This window comes from Phoca vitulina, unplaced genomic scaffold (assembly GCF_004348235.1).
Source record: "Phoca vitulina isolate PV1807 unplaced genomic scaffold, GSC_HSeal_1.0 scaffold32, whole genome shotgun sequence".
NCBI classification, from domain to species: domain Eukaryota; kingdom Metazoa; phylum Chordata; class Mammalia; order Carnivora; family Phocidae; genus Phoca; species Phoca vitulina.
The window spans coordinates 4,945,163-4,966,801 of record NW_022589735.1 but is presented as its reverse complement, the minus strand read 5'-3'; the positions used below and the strand labels follow the sequence as shown (position 1 = coordinate 4,966,801).

The 21,639-nt window shown below is 54.2% G+C and overlaps 2 protein-coding genes across 7 annotated transcripts in view; one reads left to right on the top strand and one right to left on the bottom strand.

Moving 5' to 3' along the window:
• Positions 1-990: 990 nt before the first annotated feature.
• The window catches only part of LOC116645119 (core histone macro-H2A.1), an 82,227-nt gene continuing 61,578 nt past the window's right edge, over positions 991-21,639 (bottom strand). For 4 of the 6 annotated variants that reach the window (XM_032425092.1, XM_032425090.1, XM_032425094.1 and 1 more), the window contains exons 6-9: positions 18,748-18,847; positions 12,128-12,217; positions 9,883-10,057; positions 991-1,749 (exon numbers count right to left, since the gene is read on the bottom strand). In XM_032425092.1, coding sequence (XP_032280983.1) covers positions 1,584-1,749; positions 9,883-10,057; positions 12,128-12,217; positions 18,748-18,847 — 531 coding nt within the window. In that variant the 3' untranslated portion in view covers positions 991-1,583. Of the gene's footprint in view, positions 1,750-9,882; positions 10,058-12,127; positions 12,218-16,925; positions 17,017-18,747; positions 18,848-21,639 lie in introns of all 6 variants that reach the window. The other 2 variants (XM_032425095.1, XM_032425096.1) reach the window with 1 other exon arrangement.
• Positions 2,249-9,867, top strand: LOC116645120. The gene is made up of 3 exons (XM_032425097.1): positions 2,249-2,859; positions 4,785-4,864; positions 9,771-9,867. The coding sequence occupies exons 1-3, from the start codon at positions 2,631-2,633 to the stop codon at positions 9,777-9,779; spliced, it is 318 nt and encodes a 105-aa protein (XP_032280988.1). The 5' UTR covers positions 2,249-2,630; the 3' UTR covers positions 9,780-9,867.

Sequence of the window (21,639 nt, the reverse complement as noted above, 5' to 3'; positions counted from 1 at the left end):
GTGTCTGTGTTTTTGCTAACTGATTTTGGGTAACAAAAAGTTTAGCCCCTCTGGTCTAGCTGGGATCTTTCTCACTACAGCTGAGCCTTGACCAAGATGGGTTTGAACTGTGCGGGTCCACTTAGGCGAGGATTTTTTTGATAAATACAGCGCAGTACTATAAATGTAGTTTCTCTGCCCTCTGCTTACATTTTTTTCTCGAGCTTTCTTTATTGTAGCAATACAGTATATATACTACATGTAATTTACAGAATATGTTCATCGGCTCTGTTATCAGCAAGGCTTCCAGTCAACAGTAGGTTACTGGTAGTTAAGTTTGGGGAAGTCGTAAGTACGTGGATTTTCGACCGTGCGGGGGTTGGCGCCCCTGACCCCCACGTTGTTCAAGGATCAGCTGTCATCTGCGTCACTAAACACCCATAGCCTCGAGAAAGCTGGCAGCACATCTTGGGAACCTTGGTGGTGGCACCTTGCCCTTGGAATGTTCTTGGCAGCAGGAACCCTTCCTATAGGCACAGAAGGCCCAACACAGCCCGGGTGGAGGACTCGAGGCTTCAGCAGCTCCATTTGGCAAGAGGCCCAGGGACACTGGGCCCATCCATGAACCAGAGAGAACATCCATCGGGCGGGGGGAGTGGGGGGTCGCAGATGGCAGGAGAGACCTGGGCTCAGAGTCTAAAGACCTGGACTCGAATACTAGTCTGCCGCTTGCCCCCCGCATGGCTTTTGGTAGATCTGCTTCCTCATCCACGAAATGGGGAGAACACCCTTGCCCGGTGTCACAAGGATGGAAGGAGAGACTTCACATGAGCTCCCCCCTCCCAGCCATCAGGGACTGAAGATGCCCGTGTCCAGGCAGCAGTGGCCCGGTGGTGTTTCGGGGGGTGGGGGGTGGGCGGCTGCCCCGCCCCAGCCCCCCCCACATCCTGTGATGAGAGGAGCCCACCTAGGGCTCAAGGGCACAGTAAGTTAAAACACGCCAGTCACAACAGCAGTTTAACATTTTACTAAATCAATTCACACAAATTCCAAATTGCAAATATAATTAAGGACAACAGATTCTGTTCTGCCTTTTAAATCTTTCATTTTCAAATCCATCATTAAGACAAAAAGTAAACAAAAATTAAGTCTGCTGCAAATTCATGATTTTTCTTCTTGAGAAAAAAAAAAGAACATTATAGTAAAAAGAACGCCACTGGGTGTACAATAAAGCACCACGACACACGGTTACAAAACAGGCTTCCTGGATTCGGCCACACACAGAAGACACTGCTCTCCCCGCTGTTCTGCGTCAAGCAGGATTTCATTAAAATAAAACTATAAAATCTCCTAGGTTACACTAAAGTCAGACACGGTCTGGAACACAGTGCTTAACAATAGTAATGCCAACTATCAGTGCTAACGTAAAAACATTTTAGAAGGTCAAAAACAATTAAACTGGAAACCAAAACCTTATTTTCCCTAGATGAGCAAAATTGGAAATGAAAGGGTCCCGCCTCCCAACAGGAGTGAAGGGGATTTTTCTTTCTTTCTTTCAGATTGGAGGCGGGGGCACGGTGCAGGCTGGCTCGTAGTTCCACAGCCTAGTTGGCGTCCAGCTTGGCCATTTCCTGTACGTAGATGCCTATACTCTCGCTGTCAAAAAGCACGAAATACACCGTTTTGATGGAAGAGGACATTGTTGACACGAAGTAACTGGAGATGGCCTTCAGGATCAGCTGAGCTGCCGTCTGTTTTGGAAAACCATTCCTGCAGGAGAGAAAAGTGCTCAGCAGCCAGAGAGACCACTGCGGCCACGGCCCTGCCCCCCTCCCTCCCTCCCGGAGGCCCCCAAGGCCGGGTGTTGTGCTTTGCCTCATGTTGCCTCAATGGCCCCCCCTGGGGGGTTCCTATGGCTGCTCATACAAAGGCATGAGAAAGGCCAGCGCCTGCCACACCAGGGAATGACAAGTGGGCAGAGAGCTAGGACGTGGAGAATGTTCTAGGTGCCCTCAGAGAAAGGGGACATGCCAGGTGTTCTGAGAGCAACCAGCAGACAGGCAGGATCTGCGTTTTAGGCATTAAGTCTCCCAAGGGTAGCTGGAGCTCCTAGGTTTCCCCTCCCAGCATCACTGTGACTGGCACGAGGACGCACAGCTGTGGGTCTCACTCCCCGGGACGGCTGGAGGCCGGGGCTTCTCCAGGGGCGGCGGGCGGGGGGGGCGGTGCTGTTCTTCATGCACACAGGCAGGAAGGTTACACCCCTCACGTGGGCCTGAGACTTCACAGTGCTGGGGCTGCTGGCCTGGAGTGCATCCCAGAACACACCAGCTCGCACCGTCCAAAGGCCAGGGCCCAGGGGAGCTGCGGGTGCAGGGGACGACTCCTGGCCAAGGGGGCTCTGCATCTCGAGGGACAGCATCCGAGTCTCCAGGCCAAATGGCTGTGAATCCACACCTATTTCCACTTAAAATGAATGTCAGGTGGCGATGGCAGCGGGGGTAGGTGCGCAGAATTCTCAAGAATCTCAAATGAGGTCTAGAGACTGACACCACTTACTCTCAAGTGTGCCTGAGGCTGTTCCTGGTCAACCCTGCAGGTGCAGGACCCAGGTGACCCGGGACAGTGGCAGGAGCAGAGCAGCTTGCCTCATGTGGCAGAAAGAATGTGGGCTGTGGAGCCGGCGGCCCTGGATTCAGATCCTTCCCGACCGATACTCGGGTGGGAGTCTGGGGCCCGTTTTCATGGGGATTTCTTTTTTCATTGGCAGGTCTATAGCCTTCGAACCCCTGAGCCTGGGCCCTGTTGGCAGCCCAGGTGCTGGGCCAACCCGCCCGTGCCGGCTGCACCTCTCCTTCAGCTGGGGATACCTGCCCCTAGGTGAGAGGTTTTCAAGTGCGGACGGTGCGGGGTCTCCCTTAACCCTCTGAGCCTTCCTCACTCAGTGCCTGGGAGTTTTGAACTACCTTCGCTGGCTCCCCTGGCGAGAGCCACACTTACTCCATTGTTGTCGGGACCCAGCAGCTCAGAGCCCTAGGTGAAAACCACTCTGGTGACCCACTTTGCATCAAACAGGGCTTCGCCCAGCTTGAACATGGATCCCCAGTAACTTCTGGATGCTTCGCAAGTGAAGCTCGTTCTTAGCAGACAAGGGATGTCACCCAGGGCATGTGCCCGGCCTGTGCTGAGTGGCCTGTGGGCCACAGTGGGGTGTGAAGGATCCGTCACAGAGGCGCCGCTCCCACAGGGAGCCCGCCCATGCGGAGCCTGACTGAGGCTGGAGGAAGAGCTGGACACGTGTGCCAGCCAGCATGGTGCCGTGAGGCCCGGATTCCTCTGGAGCCCACCCTGGGTGCCGGGTCTACCACCAGAGGAGGAAGGGTGACCAGCAGGCGGGAGCGGATGGAGGGTGGTGGAGACCATGAGTGGGGACCAGTGGGACCCACAAGGCAAGGCGTTCCCCTCCCCTAACCGTCCCCTCTCAGATCTGCAAGCCCGTTTGGGGAAGCAGCTGTCCTTGCCACACCTGACAGTCTTCACAGGATAGGCTGTCCGGAACAAGGCACGTGGTGGCAAGTGCTGGAGGACGTAAACTTGATCTTCCATTTTTTTTGTGGGGGGAGGCCTCTGCAGTGAGGATGTTCCCGTGAGTGCTGTGGGGAGTCCAACTCATACCCACTGTGGGCACATGAGGGCGTAGGGGCTGCCCTTCACCCAGTCCCACTCCTGAGAGTGGGACCAGGGCCAGATTTTGTGCAGAGACAGGGTCATGGGGTCACTGGAATAAGGGCTCTCACAAAGAGCAAATATTTATTTTCCTGCTGTAAGTTCAGCTGCTGCCCAAAGGGGCTGCCAGATCACAGCCCCTCGTTTCATCTCTGCTGAGAAAAGCCTGGGGAGGAGGCAGCCGGTGGCCCGGTCTGCAGGACCGGGGAGCTCGTGGAAGCTGCAGCAGGACGGGAAGTAGCCGGGGCTCCAGCCAAGGGCACGCTGGGGGCTTCTGGACCATGCGGAGCTTCGTGTGTGGACGTGGCCTGGCTGGTGGGGGCTGGGCGGGGCCGTGAGGGGTCGGTCTCAGCCCTGGAAGCCCAGCTCCCCGCAGCGAGGGCGCCCTTCCGTCCGTGGGTGCGTCACACCCGCGGGGTGAGCTGGCCTCAGGTGAGGACCCGTAGAATTTCCCTGCAGTCTGTTGAGCGGCGGGATGGCCGCGCCCACCTCCTCCTGCACCTGCACCGCGCTGGCCCGGGGGCCCGGCTCTGTTGGCTGCCCTCACCCGCAGTCCATGCAGACGCTCCGGCCAAGAGCACGCCTGTCACTGCTGCCGGACTCCAGCACTTTCTGACACAGACCTCCTCTAGCTTTCCATGCCCCTCCGCGTCGCGCTCCTGAAAAGGGGTGTGTGATGGCCAGTGAGGGAAGGTTCTTTCCCGTCCCTCTACGTCAACCGTTGTCAGTTTTCTCTCTGGCAGGATCACAGAGGGCTTGTCCACATGCAGGGTGCTGGGCTCCACCTGGCGAGTCCGATTCAGCAGGCCGAGGGAACACCTGCGAACACCACTGTTCCCATGGAGCCGGCATGGACTTCCTAATCTGAGCTCACAGGGTGGGCCCCACGGTTAAGAACCTGTAAGCGGGGCAGAGAGGCAGGGGCCCGCGGTGTCGGGCCTGCAGTATCCGAACCTTGCGGGCCCCACGGCTGACGGGGCAAGGGCTGGGGTCCTCTTTGAAGCTCACTGCCGGGCACGAGTGAGTCTCACTTGTTTCCAGGAACGCCTCCCCTTAACAAGCCCATCCCTCTGTCCTAGGCAACCACGGCCTCCAGAACGCCGGCCACGGGAGCGCGGCTGCTCCGGACCGCACAGGCCGCCGGGAAGGACTGGGGAAGGTACGAGCTTTCCTTATGTTGTCAGGGCTGCCAAGTGGATTCGCGGAGCCGCAGTTCCAAGTGTTTGTAGCAAAACGGAGCGGTGTCCTCACGTCAGGGGTGGCTGCGGGGCACGCAGTGGCCTGGGCGGAGCAGCAGGGCCTTTCGGGGCTCAGGCCGTGGAGCCACACAGGGTGTGAGGCCAGGCCCTGCCTCTGCGGCTTGCTGCCCGTCCGGGGAAGTGGGGTGGGGAGTCCACGCACCTACTGTGCCAGGAGGCTGGGAGTGGTGAGCGGGATCCGGCGTCCTCATCGGTCACGGTACCTGTCCAGCAGGCAGTCTTGCAGGGTCTTCGAGAAGGCTCACGTGGTGGGAAACCGCCTTCCTCCCAGGCCCCGTGACCGCGCTGGCCTCTGCACCTTCCCTGGGCCGACCGTGTGGGCTCCGGCCCCCGGAAAGCTGCTGGCCGGCGTGCGATGCCTAGTCGCTCTGGAGGGCTGTCAGCCACTCCTGCCGGCACGCCCCGTGTGGCAGGGAGACGCGGGGGCCCCGGTGCGGCATGGGCCAGCTCCAGGAGCACCAGTGGCCTGTGGGGTCTTGCTCCTCTCCCGGCTTCCTGGCTGCTTGGGTCCCCTGCTGGTTGCTTCGCTGCAGCCGCCCTGAATGGCCCTCCCTGCTTGGCCAAGTCTTTGGGCCCTCCTCCCCCAGCTCCGGCCTGTTGCCCCTGTGACCGTCACTTTGTCCATCTTCTGAAGACCAGAGACCCCCCCCTGCCCCCCAAGACACAGCAGAGCAAGAGGGGGTTGGGGCTTCTGTCCTAGCGTCAGATTGGGGTTTGAATCCCAGCGGCCCTGGGGCAGGGGCGTTAGCCTCTCTAAGCATTAGAGGTACTTCAGGGGTACACGGGGCAGTGATGCCAAGGATGCTGCTGCCCCCAACAGGTGGGTGTCCCTCCTATCCCCCCTTGGGCACTATGGGGCCTGTTAGGGGCTGTGGGTCCAGCCTGTGCCTTAAGTTTCTCTGCAGTCAGTGTCTTCGCCTTCGAGCAGACTAAGGAGATGTCTGAGCTTCCCCTGAAGTCATTCCAGTTGTCTGGGACAGCCCTTCCCAAGTGCCTTGGGCCTCACCTCCCCTAGATGGGTGCCAGGGGACCACAGGGGCTTTCTTGATCTGGCGCCCTTTGGGTCAGCCTGGTCAGGAATGGTCAGGGGGCTCCATATTGGTTGTCTTTCCATTCCACCGGGATGGCAGGGGTTCTGGGCTCACCAGGGCCACATCAGAGAAGAGGGTTCCTCCAGCGCTGCTGAGCCCCCACCTTGGATGGGGCACCGCCAAGCACCCCTGTTATCGGGGAGCTCCTCTGTGGGGCTGGCAGGCACACAGGAAGGACTCTAGGCCAGGAGTGGTGTTGAACAGGCTGATGAGGGACCGTGGAGAATCCTGTGGGGAGAGGCTATGTCCTGGGAGATGGAAAAGTGCAGGCAGACTTTCTGGACGAGTCAGTCTGGGAGCTTGCCTTGGAAGGCAGGGTGGGATTAAAGGTGGATTCTAGATGGACTTGGGTTTCCATGCTAGACCGGTCCACCTGTCTGTCTTGGCGGTCTTGGAGAGGGTAGGGCTGGAGGGCACGGAAGGTTGGGTGATGCTGGGAAAGCGTGCCCCCGGGTGGTCACTTCGCTGCTAGGATTAGGTATCCCTCACACTGTGCTACTGGGCCTTTCCACTTTGCCCTGTTCTGTGTGGCTTTGAGTAACTGCCCGTGTCAAGCTGCCCCACCTGAAGGCCACCTCTCCAGAGGTTAAGAGTGGGCCAGCAGGGGAGAGCAGCGGGCTGTAGTTCTGGACGGCATGCGGACGGGCCGGGGAGCATAACCCACTGCGGCCTGTTACTTCTCTCACTCCAGGGTGGAGGGAGGGCGAGGTCAGGGAATTCCAAGGTGGGGTTTCCAAGGTTCCCTAAAATCCACTCCTCTAGAGAGTGCTCAAGCAGTGGGGTGATCATCTGCTGGAGGGCAAAAGGGGTCTGTTGACCAATGGGGACAGAAGGAAGGGGTTCCATGTGCCTCATTTCACCAGCACAGATGCCAAGGACTTGCCCTCAAATTCGGGCTCTACCCAGTCCAAGCTGTGGCACCGCAGGTGAGTGAGTTAACCCCTCTCAGCTTCCATATTTTTTGGTTTGTTTTTGTTTTTTGTTCGTTCGTTTTTACTTTGAGTAGAATTAATGCCAGTGGGCAATAACGCAGACCGGGGGCTTAGCACAGTACCTAGACTCAAGCAATACCCATAAATGGAAGCTTGAAAAAAAAACCTGGCGGTTCTTTTAAGCTCATAAATCTAAGCAGAGTTTAATCAAAGCCCCAAAGTACTTATTCCCTTTATACTACCCCTCCAGAGACGGGTCGCCCCCGAACGTCAAACAGAGCTGACGGAGTGGGGGATCCATAAATACCGTGACCGCAGTGCCCACAGACAGACAGGAGGTCCACATACCGGAGGCGGCTTCCCCGAGGCCGGCCTGGGCAGAGAGAAAGTGTTCCCACTGCTCTTTACCAACATGTTTGCATTTATACTGTTTTAATTCCAATGGGACTTTTATGCCGGAGACACTGGATGCCACAAACAAGCTGTTTTATTTCCCCTCCTAAAACCCACCGTGATTTACGGGCCGGCTCTGGTGTAATCCCAATCTCTGCTCATGAAAGACAGGGCGGCTGTCTACACCGCTCCGTGGGGCCAGGTCTGCCCGACAGATGTGGGGCTGGGGGCTGAGCACGCGTGCTTGCCTTTGGCATTCTGCCCTCTTAAAAGCGTTCAATTGATTGTTTTTAAAAACTTTTTACTCTGTGAAAAATGTAGAGAATTACTTTTATGCTTCAATTAAAAGTTTCCCACTACCCATATGAAAGAATATGAAATTATTGCCTCCAATAAAGGCTCCTGTTGCTTCTTTCTTCAGAAGCACCTTTCATCAGAGGAGATCAAAGTGCATCCGAAGCACTAATTGAGCCTCGGAGCCATCTGTGAGGAAGGGCCGTCCCCAGAGCCTTGCTCCCTGATAAGGCAGGCCAGGGTCAGAGAGGCTAACTCATTTAGCCAAGGTCACACAGCAGGGCGGTGCCGAAGAACAGACCTTTTATGGGAGGTGGGAGAAGCAGGAAGCTGGCTGCTTACACTCTGGTTCACAAGCGCTTTGTCAAAAATGGTTTTGAATGGTCTCTGGCACCTATTACTCATCTCCCTGGTTCTGGGGAACGTTCAAGCTGTGGGGTGCTTGCTGACTCCTTAGGACGCTCGCTTCTGTCTCTGCCACGTGCTCTGACCGCCCACCGAGGGGCTTCCAATGCTCTATCTCTGTTAGCTTTTAAGAGGCATTTAAAAGTGTTTTACAGTCACGTTCAACATAGGCTTTTGGCAAAAGAAAGCAAAGGAAAAAGCATAGTGATTGCAAGTGTAGGCAACCCTCCAACGAGTGGGTCATCACATAGCTCTGGACGTCCCTGACTTCGGCGGTAGAGTGGCACTCCGCGTCCACAGGGCAGGCGGCTGGCGGGAGCTTGCACTTCTCCCTTGCGGGTTCCTCTCCCCCCACACATACTGTGGGGACACGGCGGCTTGGGTGCTCCGGCTTCTTTTTGCTAGTAAGCCCGAGGACGCAGCGCACTGCACTAGCACAGAGGACGGAGGGCCCTTCACTCCAGGGAGGACCTGGTACCGGACGCCAGGGCTGCTCGGAACTACAGGACCAGAGGAGGGGAGGGGAGGCCCGTGCAGCCTGGGAGGGCCTGTGGCTGCTGGAGGCGGGCAGGGACGGAGGCTCTAGCCACAGCTCTCCTCCCATATCCGTCCTTGGGGAAGTCCTGCCAGCCCTACGGCAGCTGTGCGCCCCAGGCTGAGGGGACAGGACACCTGCCCAGGGCTAGCGAGGTGTGGAACCTCGGTGATGGCAGCATGCGGGATGATGGCACCATTACAAAGCTTGCCCGAGATGGAAATAGCAAACTCCACTCTCTGTCCTCATGGGCTGGGAAGAGGAGTGCTTTGAAAGGAGCTTTCTAGAAAGGTGAGGAAGGGGTTTGAGGATCCATACTCAGGCTCCCTGGCACAGCCTGCGGGCCCAGGGAAGTCGGTGTGGTCTCGTCCCACAGCCCTGCCGTCCTGGCGCACTGGGTGGGGCCGACGGCAGAGACCCGGGGAGGCGCACAGTCCGGACGGGATGCCCCAGGTGCAGCCAAGGCAGAGCCCGGGGTTGTGGCCTCTGTCGGGCCCAAGATGTCCACACAGCAGCCTCTGCAGGCCCGTTTCCCTTGGCTTCGGTGCCCAATCCAGACAGCGAGTCTTCTGGGACGACCCCGTGATGGGATGGGCGTTGGGGCACGGCCTCTTCAGCATGCCGTGGAGCTCCCAAAGCCCTCTCCCTTCTCAGAGCTCCTTTAATTCCTGCTAGCACACACCCAGAGCCTACCGTGGATAGTTCAGGGCTGGGAGGTAGGCTGGGCCCAGGCCTGTTTCACGGTTACTTAAGTGCCCACTCAGGCCCACCCCTCCTGAGCTCGACAGCAGGACAGGGAGACAGAGGCGGAGTGCGCAGGTTTGGGGGAGGGCAAGGACGCTTGGGAGAACAAAGGCGAGAGGCAGAGGATGGTGTGGGTGTGGGAGGGTGCTCTCGTCACGAGCATCCCAGCCTTCACACCTGCCCTGTCCTCCCCACTCACCCCACATCTGAGTCTTAGTGTCCTGCAAGGCTCACTCACTCAGCCACCATCTCTGATGGTCCCAGCACACCCTGAGGCCCCTTCCCGTGCTGACATTTGCTGTCACGCCGGAAATTTCTATTGGCCTCAGGCTTCCTGTCTCACTGTGTCCCTTCAATTGCTGTTCACCATTGCTTCATGTTTGTATTATTCCCTATCTTCTCGACGCATCAGGTGGCCTGAGGACAGTCTCAGCGGACCTCGTACCAGCCAGAGCTCCACAATTATGGGCTGCCTATGCAGATCAGTACATCCGGTAATGACATCACAAGCCGTGTGTCCTTACCTGCCACTGCCAATGGATGGGAACGCGATGGACTTGAGCTTCTTATCATCGGCCAGGGCCAAGCAGTTCTTCACCGTCTTTTCCAGAAGTTCCTCACACTTGTCTGCACCCCAGACCGGACTATTACAGTGGATCACAAACTTGGCAGGCAGGCCGTGGCCCGCACTGACAGCAGCTGGAGGGGACGAGACAGAAACAGTGAGTTCCGTCCCTCTGCAGGGCACACGGCACCAGATGCCCAACATGGACGCCTCCGGGGGGCTGCTCCCCAGCTAGTCTTCTTCGGGGAGACACTGGGCCAAGGCCCACCCTCGGAAAGTTGGCATTAGGATGCCTCACCACCAGGAATGCTAGCCAAGAGGACAGCGAGCTCTCTCTGTACCCTCCCAGGGGCAGAGCCTGAACCACCTCACTTGACTGACTATGTCACAATGTTGGCAGCCTCAGGCTTGCCTTTTGGGGGCTCCAAGCCCCATTCCTCCAGTGGACTCAAGTACAGATAATGAGGACATATCTATAAATCCCCCCACCCCGGGCACAGTTCAGGATAAACCTATCAGGAAAGCAGCTCCGTTTCCTGAACCGCTAAGCAACATGACTGATTGATAGAGTTCCAGTGCCCTTCTCCCCCTGATCCCCCTTGGTGTGGACAGAATTAAACTGTTCTTTCACGACACTACTGGTCTCTGGTCCTGGAAGAACTGCTTTGTCTAACTCTCCATGTCCACCCCACAGCCAACTTTTGCCCTCAGGCTCTGCCCCTCATCAGATCCAAAGAGCCTGGCCTCCAATGTGCTGCCCCCAGCAAGGGTGACACGTTAGTGCGGGGTCTCCCAGAGCACGTTCTGTGACCCCTGTCCCCCAAGATGCACTGCGGAGCGGGTGGTTGTGGGTCCACGGGTGTGGTGAGTGCTGCCTGCTCTGTTTCTGCACAAGAGCCCACACCACCGCTGTCGTTGGACTGTGTGCTGAGCCTGTCTGCTGAGGGACAACCGTCCTCAGGGGTAGGGCTGTCAAGGTTGTGATGCCAGTGGGGATGGGGAGAGCATGATTGGTGGGCGGTTTCTCATGGGGCGGTAGCAACAGCTCTGAGCCAAGACACGGGTCTGAGTTGGAGTCCCGGCTCTGCTCCCTGACCGGAGAACTCTGGGATGAAGTGCTGACCTCTGGCAACGGGAGACCGGGGGGTTTGCGCACTGGTCTGTCCGTGGGAGAAGTCACGGCTGAACGACACATGGGAAAAGACTGGAAGGAAACATCCTAACAGGGATCATCTTTGGGACAGTGGAGCAGGGCTGTGTTTTATACAACCTTTCTATGTTTAGAAGTATTTTAAAACATCTTGTAAAACAGATGCTGATATCAAGAACAAAATGAGTTAATAAAACAGGCAAGTGTGTCTTCAGCCATGCTAAATGTGATTGGTTTGCCTCAGCTGAGGCTCAGGTGTCACCAGCTGATTTGGGTGCATGGCAGCACCAGGACTGCCTCTCGTCACAGCTCCAACCGAGGGTCACCCAAAGGAAGGACCTCTGGGCTGGCACAGAGAGGGGCCAGGAAGGGATTGAGAGGAGGCCAGGAGCCCCTGGGTGGTTAATTAATAATGCAGGGTCCTCCCTTGTTCCATATGGGACTTCGGTGGCAATACCCAGAAGGGCTTGGAAACGCCCTGTACCCTGAGACCATACCCCTCTGACCACCTCACATTTCAAAATCCAGGCCAGCAGCGGAAGAAGGACCTGCTTCTAGCTCTTAGCCATCTTTCTCCCTACATCAGATTCCAAGTCATTTTCGTATCCCCTGGTATCAGGAAAGGTGTGACTGGCAAATGAAGAATGTCTACTTTGATTTTTCCCATTAAAAACACAGATGGCTGAATGAAAAGGATTCATTTGCATGTTTCCCCAGCACTTCTGCAGATGGCTCAGTATCACTATCGACAAGTCTCGACTCTTAGCTTTGCCAAACTCCTGGCTGCTGTAATTCCTTAAAATGAGAGGTCTAGACATCAAACATTAAAGAGCTCTTTTGAGCAATAAAGAAAAAAAGTGGAAGGGCAGTTTGCACAACCCTTAAGCTCCCCCTGACAATCTGCATGTGGTAAGTCCACGTCGTAAAGCGGACAGGCTTCCCTGTGGCTCTAGTTCGGACACAGGTGTGCGTGGCCATGCACCTCTCAACTCCCAAGATGCCTCAAGACCCGGTTCTCCTGATGCCGCACGAGGCACGCCCTTCCCCAGCTCACCTCCAGCGACTTCCAAGGGCCCGTTCTTTTTTCGGAGCTCCAGAACAGCTTCCACAAACTCCTTGCCACCTTTCTTCTCCAGCGTGTTTCCTAGACAAGGACAGGGTGAGGTCAGACGGCCACTCTTGCGTCTCGGGGCACAGACAGACACTTAGCATGTCAGGTGATTACAGACTTCTAATGATCTGACCAGCTAAATTTCCATACGGCTGCAAAACACGAACTAAGCCTTGGTTAAGTCATCTAAGTGACATTTAGAAAGGATCCAACTGGCCAATTGCCACCGAGCGGTCCTTGCTGTCTCACATTTGGGGGTGACTCGGAGTAACCCGAGATAGGCCAGAGATGTGAGGGACATGGGACACACCTGTTGCTTGCAAGCCTGCCTGGCCTGCATGCTTCTCATTGCTGTGAGAAACCAGTGGTGGTGGCTTCAGAGGCTTAGGCCTCCCCTAGACTTCCTTCTCTGTCTCCGGAGAGAACCCCTGAGTACGGAGGCTGTAGGGGAAGCATACCGTGCTCCCATTAGGGAGCCAGGTCTGCTCTTGGCAGCAGGCCCAGAAAAAGCATACAAATTTGGCCACCTCTGGACCAGCATTATTACCATGCTTCGTTCCTATTTTGCAGCTTTGGCGTCATATGTGAATCCAAAAAAAAAAAAAAAGGCCTCAGACAGTATTTCCTTCATCACACTAATGACTCAGAATCACTTTAGGTAAAGGAAGGCAACATCAGAAGCAGAGCTTAAAGGCGAGCTTGTACCGCACGGAAGGAAGGTGACCGCCTGTTCGGGGCCCGATTTTCAAGATTAAATCCAGTGGAGGTAGGCAGCCCCTTTTCTCGAGGTAGGGGTCCTGCTGAGTGGTCAGTTCCTGCTGTGGAAGCCGACTGCCCACACGGGATGACCAACCTCCGTGTCACGTGCTGCTTACAGGCCCCGCGGGGCGCAGTCAGCTGCGTTCAAAACCAGTGACGTCCTCACCCTCTCAGGTTTGGCCAAAATGGGGTCTCAGTCTTCCTTAAGCTCTGATTCATCAGTTTTGCACATTTTAAAGTACTTTTCCTCACAAGAGGATAAAATACTCCCCTTAAGATTCACCGTTTATCTTGGAAAATTCTAAGCTGCACTTGGCACATTGCGGTATGTGTCAGGGCGCATCGGAGTGCACCGGCCCAGATTCTCTTTGGATTATTCACGCTTTCGTGACTAGGTCTATTTATCGTAGAGGAACCTGGCAGGCTGGCTCTGGAGGAGCGAACTAACCCCGGGAAGTATCGGGAGGGAAGCGCACACAGCCCGGGCACGGTCACCCATCGGCACCAGGGTGAACGGCAGGCGCTGACTGGCAGCAAGTCTGGGGTGTGGGAATGCACATGACCAGCAGGCCGTCACCCATGGGGAGCCCTCAGATGTCTGGGAGGAGGCCCGGCTTTTTGGGGAGAGATTAGTGTGGGGTGCTTTGGGAGGGAGCCAGCATCCCTCATTAGCCGAGACTCTCTACCCTCACGCCTTCGCCTGTCTTGGAAAGCAGTCACGGACGCTTTAAATGGCACAGGAATCAGGAGGGAAAAATACGTCCACTCCAGAGACTTCTAAGCACTGTGCATCTGCTGCACATTGCTGACAAAGACCAGCATCACAGAGGGTGGCTGAGTGGGCGTGAGGGAGCAGGGCCGGGCCCCATGGCCACCTCCACGCTGCAGAAGCGCAGACTTGAAGGATACGACCCAGGCGAGTGAGGCCCAATTACGGGTTCACTCGGAAGATCATGCAACTGAGAAAAATGAACCTTTAAGTCTGAATCTGCTGGGTCCCAAACACTGCTGCCCACCACACCTGGCCTTCCCTGCTGACCGGTTCTCAAGCTCCAGGGAGGGAAACAAGTCTGCTCTACGAGGAGCTATGTTAGGTCTGCATTCTCTACCAGACATGCTCTTTGGGGGCAAACTGAGAAATTTGGAAGGCAAAATAAAATCAGTACTGTATTAATACTGCCAACTCCTTTCTAAAGCATACGGTATTAAGAAAATGGGCTGATGTAGCATTAAAGGTGTTTCATCTTAGGAAGAGTGTTTACTTTAAAATTTTTACTTGTAATTAAATCTTGCTTTAATTAGAAGTGAAACTTGCAAGTTAAAATACACTCAATGCATTTCCCAAACTTAAAAATTGAACCCTAGGTTGCAGGCAATCACCGCGATCGGGACGGGACCCCTACACACACATATGTATGCACATGTTCATGTAGACACACGTGTACTTTGTAACAAGAAACAGGCCCATTTCAACTGTATTGTCAACACTCATCATGGAAGACTCTTGCTTTTTAGGCTCCACTTCAGGGTTAATCGTAAAGCAATTGGCTTCTTTGCCCCCAAGCATAAACATGTGTTACTCCCATGAGAACAAGAACATTATTTCATGCTTAGAAAGCAGGCATAAGTATCAGTGTTCAAAACAGCCTGAGCGAAAATTTAGGCTTGGACAAATGCCAGGCTAAGCCTGTGGTCTATTTCACTGTTAGAAAGGACTGTGATGGGTAAGAGTTAATCACGGGGCTAAGCATTCCTGCACTGGCATTCCTTCTTCCAGCAGTCTCGGGTCTCAGGAATTTCACACCCAGTGGGAGAAATGTCCTAGCTTCCTCTTTTCCCCTCTCACACATCCAAGTGGGAGCTAGCACCAATTGAGACCACGGAGGAATCTGGTTTGTCATTGTTTTGGAAAATGTAAAAGATAGGTGGGTTCAGTACTAGTCTGGACTGGTTCACTGAGAAAAAGCACTGAGGTGAGCTTTGGAAGACCTGGGTTCCGGCACAGTCATTTGGGGTCCTCCTCGGCCAGTAAAGCTGTCTGGACCGGCTGAGGTTCCTTTCCAGCTGTGACAGCGTCTGCGAGTGATGTGACACGTGACCTTGGGCAAGCTCTCGGAGCCAGGTGACGGCCAGGTCACCGAGGCTAATTATGCCTCCCCTGTACATCTCAGTGAGGTGGGGGGGGGGGGGCGGGGAGGGCAAGCACATCACAGGGCAAAGGATTAGCACTGTCACGATTCCGAGGAGACCAGTTGTGATCGTGGTTCTGGACGGACTAGGTCGTTACCCCAAAACTGGCTCCTGCCCCCATCTCAAAGCCTCCAGTTCTACCCCCGGGCACCTCGAATCCTGCTGAACACACACCTTCCCCAGTAAAGAAAGTCCCTTTCCCTTCTGCTTGGGCCTAGGGGAGATACTTTTGCCCTGGGAGCTTGCTCATTTCCATTTCATCCCAAGTCCTGGATGGCAGGGTGAACCCAGGCCTTAGTCACTCCTGGCAGAAAGATAAGCCCTTTGCCGTTCTGTTTATTTTCCTCCAAATAAGTACTTCCCTCCCATCGAGTTTTCATTTGGTTAAGAAAGGGAGTATCTTTCTCTTAAGCTGCCTGACTTAGGAGCTCTTAAACTCCTCCAAGATCTTGTGAAAGTGGAGTTTATTTTAATTGCCTACAGCCTGATTTCATTTTGGCCGGGACGCCTTAGCGAGTCCCAACTTCCCGGCCAGTGTGTCTTTTCCATCCACGTCCGAGATCCAAAATGCCCAGGAGAGCAATCAGCCCAAATCGCGGTGGCTAGGGCGGACTGGGAACGGCAGGCTTTGCTAGTGACACTAAACAGAGCCGGACAGATGGCTACACTGTTTGTGCTTCCGGTGTCTGGGACACTCAGGAAAATCCCGGGAGCCTCAGCCTCCAGGCTGACTTCACTTTTGCCCTTTATTAGAAAGGGCACTGCGTTAGGACGTGGTGTTCAAATCTACAGCCAGAGTGCTGCTCTCGGGACAGGCACACCTACTGGTAAAATCCTAGATGCACATGAGGGGGAGACCAGACAGGAAGTACCCATCATGGGGCAGGCACAAAACAAGGTGCTTTGCTTATAAGAATGTCATTCTCATCATGATCAGTCTTTCATCGATAGGGAAACCGAGGCACTGAGGAGTTAAGTTACTCGTCCAGCCCTCATAATCGGTAAACGGCAAGGCTGGGATTCAAGCCCCTGCCACCTAGCTCTAACCCTGTGCCTTTTTGCCAAAACATCCAGACCAGCCCCCTGGTCACGGAAGCCCGGCAGCGTATTCTTCAAGCAGGGCGCTGCCTGCCATTCATGCAGCAAGTCTGCCCTGTGTCTCCCCCACCCCGCGCTCCGCCGGTGAGCGCCGCAAGCCAAGTGAACAGGAAGGGGCTTTCCGGGTCTAGGATCATCTAGGGATCCCACACCAGAATGAGATGACTTGTGCAGCTAAGGTCTGAGAAGCCCAGTGTGTTCTCAGCGTGCCCCTGAGGCTTTAAGGCCATCTTCAGGGAAGCGTGCTTGTGACACCGAAGTGGGGGCGGGGGCCAGGGGCGGGGGAGCAGAGACCTGTGCCCGGGCATCCCTGTGTGCCTGGTCCACAGACAGCACCGAGGTGGTCTTGGAAGCCACTCGGCCCACCTGGCTGCATCCCCCTCGCAGCTGAAATCGAGGGTGAACCCAGTCTCCAACAAAGCCGTGCCTCGTGAAGCAAATGCCGGAATGACGTTGCCGAACCAGTTTCCAAACCAGAAGTGTGCCCCACCTGGGAGCTGCGTGATGCACCCTGGCTGACAGCTAGCTGTGGTTTCTCGTGTTCACAGCCCAGGGACGGGAGGCCTTGGGAAGGTCAGGACAGCTGGAAGTGTGAAATGAATGCAGCCCTGCATAGCTGTCAAAGGATCAAGCTGTCTGCGGCGGCCGACTGACCATGCACACACACACTCGGCAGCACCCGGCTAGGCATTACCTACTTCACCACCGGTGTAGAAGTCAGTGTTTGTCGGGTGAACGACAGCATCACTGTCGATCGAGGCAATGTCAGCCTGTACAACTTGCAACTATAACAGGTAAACAAATGTATATCAACCGTGTTGGCCCGAGACCCACGCACAGGCACATTTACTAATGCCCAACGGCAGGGCTGGCCTACCTGGTCGATTCCAACATACGAGCCCAAGGGGCAATCAGTCCACGAAGTGTGCGCACATGTGGATGGGGGTGAGGAGGAAGAGGAGGAGGAGGAGGAGGAGGAATATCAAATGTGACATGTTTAAATTAAACATTTGAATGACATGTCCAAAAAAAGAGAAACACACACATGAGATCATTTCCAAAGATTAAAAGAAATAACAAAACAACGAATGCCCCATTTCACTTCGCAAAAGCCTACAAAACTGGTACCCCGCTGAGAAGACTACTAAAAACATGGCATCTGTTTTAAAAAAAATGTGGACTATCAGGCCAACCACAACGACAAGTTTCTCCATTTTGTCGGCCGCAGCTTTCAGAGCTGCAGTTTTAGTCTTGGGACACGCATCGTTTTGTCTGTCTTCGAGGGACATCTCTTGAAAACCAAGAAAACAGTATGTGTGCATAGAGAACTGCCTTTATCGTCCCCTTCAACGTGTAAAAATATTTTTTCCAGGTCTGCCATTTATTCGAGTCGATCTTATTTTCATGTATTTTACATATAAAATGTACTTTGGATACGATCCCTGCTTTTTCTAGCTTGTGGCCTTTTTTTTTTTTTTTTTTAAAGAAAATATCTGTATAAAGAAAGTATATGGGTGGAAAATGAGTTCGGGCAGGGCATTCTTGAGTCCCCGTTCCCTTGTTTCCAGCCCACAATTATGCCTAGTTTGTGAGGGTTGGGCCCAGGCTCTAGAATGAGCATCTCTGCCAGTAAGAGATGCTGCCACCTGACAAAGGTAGCCAAAGGTGGAAACGAAAGGCTTTCAAAACATACCTAGGTCAGCATCAGGCAGGAGGCTGCCCCAGTGGGCATCTGCTCATCTGCTGCCCCTGGCAAGGCTCACAGCTAAGAGGACAGGAGCCTTCACTGAGCCCCTGAGCTGACAGTTCCTCTGTGCAAACATCAAGCCACAGACTGGGAAACCTGAGGGGTACCTCTTCGCTTGCCCTGAGCCGTGGAGACACCACGGCTCTGGGGCAGAGTTTTCCTCTGTAGGAACTCACTCAGAAAGAGATGTTGCCCTTCTGTTTAGTATCATCCTCTAATAATCAAATAATTCATAAAGTAGGCATGCAGTCATATACTGTTTTCAGTCGTAGAAAATACTGAGTAGGTGGTAAATTTGGGGGAAACCAATTTGCTGGTGGATTCAAGACGATATACTGATGCAGTTTAATTGTCTCTTCCTTTTCAAGTGCGTTCAAGCTTTGTCATTTCTAATTAAGGCTTAAATGGAGAAACTATCATTTTGTAGCAACCTGAGATTTTTCAGTTCTAAAAAAAAAACAAACACATTTTTAAAAAATCCCTCCCAAGTAACCAGCAGTCAGTATGATCACTATGGAAGAGAATTTAGATGGCAATATATTGACAATCAAGGGGAAAGTAGCCAATTGCACTTAATGAAATGTCATCAGACATTTCCATTTGAAATGGCTCGGAGTGAGTAAACATTCAGGGTTTACCCTCAAATGTCCATCTCAGATTTGGGAATTTGGCTTGCCCACCTGAAGTTTGAGAAGATGAGGAGCCTAAATTCTGGGTTCCATAACTTTTCATCTGACAGCTGGCGGTGCCAAACCCCATCCCCAATTACCTAGGTCATCTTTAAGGTCAATGTCAGCATTGGTAGGATTGATTATGGCCTCCACCTCAAAGCCGGCTAAATTACTGATTTCACTGTGAATAAGGTTCAGCTGAAAAGAAAAGCATGAGGTGGGAAATAACAGGACAGCCGGGAAGTCACAGAGAAGTGCGCCTTGGGATACAGATGAAGGGCAGTGGACACTCCAGGTGCACTGGGCACACAGGGGAATGGGGAGTCGCTGGCTAAAACAAATCCGTCTCAAACAAGACTCGAGTGCTGCTCAGGATGCTGGAAGGAAGCAAGCTAGGCTGAGGGTCCAGGACCTGCTGGGTGAGGCTTGGGGCAAAAGGGAGGCGTAAGCCATGTGGACCGGCGGGTCCACTCCCCTTTGAAGAAACGAAGTACAGCTGCTAGTGGGACCCAGAATCAGAGTACTCACTGCCGGGGTGACCTCCTCTTCGAGCCCCGGGATGGTACACAAGTCCTAGCTGGTCTGGGAAAGCCCTAGCAGCTCTGCTGTTCTCCTCCAAGGGGCCATGGGTCTTTAAAGCTGTTCCCCTCACCCTGACTCCTGGCCGGCTGGCTCCGCTGCCCTGCTCAGAGGGGGCCAAGAGCGAGGTGGTCTGTTGCTTAGTAACATCTAATTTTGCATGCCTATTAGTCATGTGATGCTGAAGTTCTGGTGAGAGCCAGGGAGAGAAAGAGCAGCTCTCGAGCGCGCCGGTGTCTCCTCAAGTGTTACACTTTGTTGGGGCCCCACTGGGTCGAGGATTTCCCCCAGTTCCATGAGCACGAAACCAACTGGCTCTTCCTGAAGAGCCACCGAATGTGCTCCCTCCTCACAGTTATCCCATTGCTATGGCAACCCTCTGGCTGAGAGGAGCCCTGAATTCTAGATTCAGCTGTCAGAGGGGTAAGAAGAATTAGCCGGCCCAGGACTACTGTCCCGAATCCTACCCTTTCCCTTCCTGTTCTTAGGTACAAGTGCTGCGGCAAAGTGCTCGCGCTCTCGCGCTCTCAGTGAAGATGCTCATCCTTCAGTGACATGAATTCCTAACAGCTGCAGCGAAGAGCAATGCCCAAGCAGACCCCAGAGGAGCTGGCGCCCGGGACCAACTGCGACGGAGGCTGGAAGAGTGGCCCGCAGCCGCAGGGCCCAAGAGGGCAGGAGCCTTTGTCCAGGCGCGCGCTCGGACGAGAGGGCCGTGTGCAGACACTTGGCAGGGAGGCCCTTGGCAACTTGGCTCCAAGGCACTGAATTTCTGGGGCCAAATGTTTTGTTGAAAACAAAACCAAACAGAAAACCTGACACTCTATAAGCACCAGAAATAGAAACCCACATTTCTCATTCCCAGAAGCACTCAGGAGATTCTCAAAAAAATGGACCCGCTTAAACCAAAACTCATCCTCTGTGAGCAAGCACGTGGGGAAATGAATCTGGTCATACGCTGGGCTGGGGAAAGACTCAGCCAGGCCCTGCCACAGGGCGGTGGGCTCCATTTCTAGTTAGAGCTGGAAGGTGGGAGAGGAAGAAGTTTTCTCCACGGGGACTTCCTGGGGTCTGGTTCCCAGCACTGCAGGGTGGTTTAGGGGCCACCAACATCCCCGAAGCTGGAGGAAGCCCACTGGGGGGACCCCACACAGTGGGGCTGCTGGCACTGCAGACTCTGGGGCTGGGACAGAGGCAGAGAAGAGACCAGCATCAGGGCGAGGGCGCTAAGTGCTGCATTCAGGGAGAAGGGGTGTGGTTGGGCACAGACTGAAGGGGGCGGGGCGCTCCAGGAAGGCAAGGGAACGGTCAGGATTCAGGACAAGGTCAAGGGTTTGATTATGATATCATGTAAGTATTGCATCTTTGCATCTAACTTTAAGCAAATGCTGTTTATAAAAACTCAAATTAAGCTAATACTCCCTGCCTCCCCCCGCAAAAAACCCACCCCAAAACCCTACACTGTGAAGTAGCAGGACGTTGTTGAGGGAGGAAGGGAAAGGAAAAAAAAAGGGAAAGCAACACTTGACTTGGTGTGGTATGGATTAGTATATTTTTAAGGGATCTATGAGTTTCCTTTCTTGTTTGTTTAAAAATATACATGTTCAAATCCCTAAAATTCACACTATTTTTTTTCCCAACAGTATAGATGCTTCTGAACTTATATTTGCAAGTGCCTCATTGGAAAACCAGCTATTTCCATGGGCTTTGATTCAGCTAGCAGAGAAGACCCCAGAAGACAGTCTCTGACTCTGCCTGGGGAATGGGATCTCTGGAGAAACTGGGGGTGGGGGTGGGCGGGGAGCTTCATGGCTTTGCTGAAGTGAGGGAGTGGTTGCAAACAGAACAAGTTCCTTGGAGAATTCCCAGTTCCCTCTGGACTCCTCACCTTCCTGACAAGAGGTGCCCCACTCTTGGAAGCCCAGAACACTGCACCTCGGGGGGCCACTACCACCAGCCAGGAGAACTCCCGGCTAACCGAGTACTGTCTCACTCTCCCCCACATCTTACTCTTGCTTTTCCACCTATGTTCGCTGTGCACCAGGCTCAGTACAAGTCCTCAGGCTGAGGGCCTGAGCCGCAGAACAGTTTTGCTGTGGTTAAATACATTGAAATATTTTTAAAAAACCACCTCTGGACTATAAAGCATGTGTTTGGGGTGGGGGGATTACTATGTGTGTATGTCCGGGAGAGGAATGGGTGGGGAGGGCAGAGGACAAACTGCTGCAGGCACTTTGGAGAGACACATGGGTAACCAGCTTGGCTTGGGTAGGCAGGCCAGTGGACAGAAGCCAACAGTGAAATGGTCAAGAACAAAGGCCATAGCTCCCCCTGGACAGGAGAAGAAACCCCGTGAGCATGACATACAAATAGGCCATGTGCGCAGAGGTCTGACAAGGATCCTGTGGTCC

What these genes read in the sequence shown, in the direction of transcription:
- LOC116645120 (XM_032425097.1), top strand. Translation starts at nt 2,631, where the DNA reads ATGTGGCAGAAAGAATGTGGGCTGTGGAGCCGGCGGCCCTGGATTCAG. An exon ending in CTGGGGATACCTGCCCCTAG is followed by an intron (nt 2,860 to 4,784) that starts GTGAGAGGTTTT and finishes CCTCTGTCCTAG; the next exon opens with GCAACCACGGCCTCCAGAAC.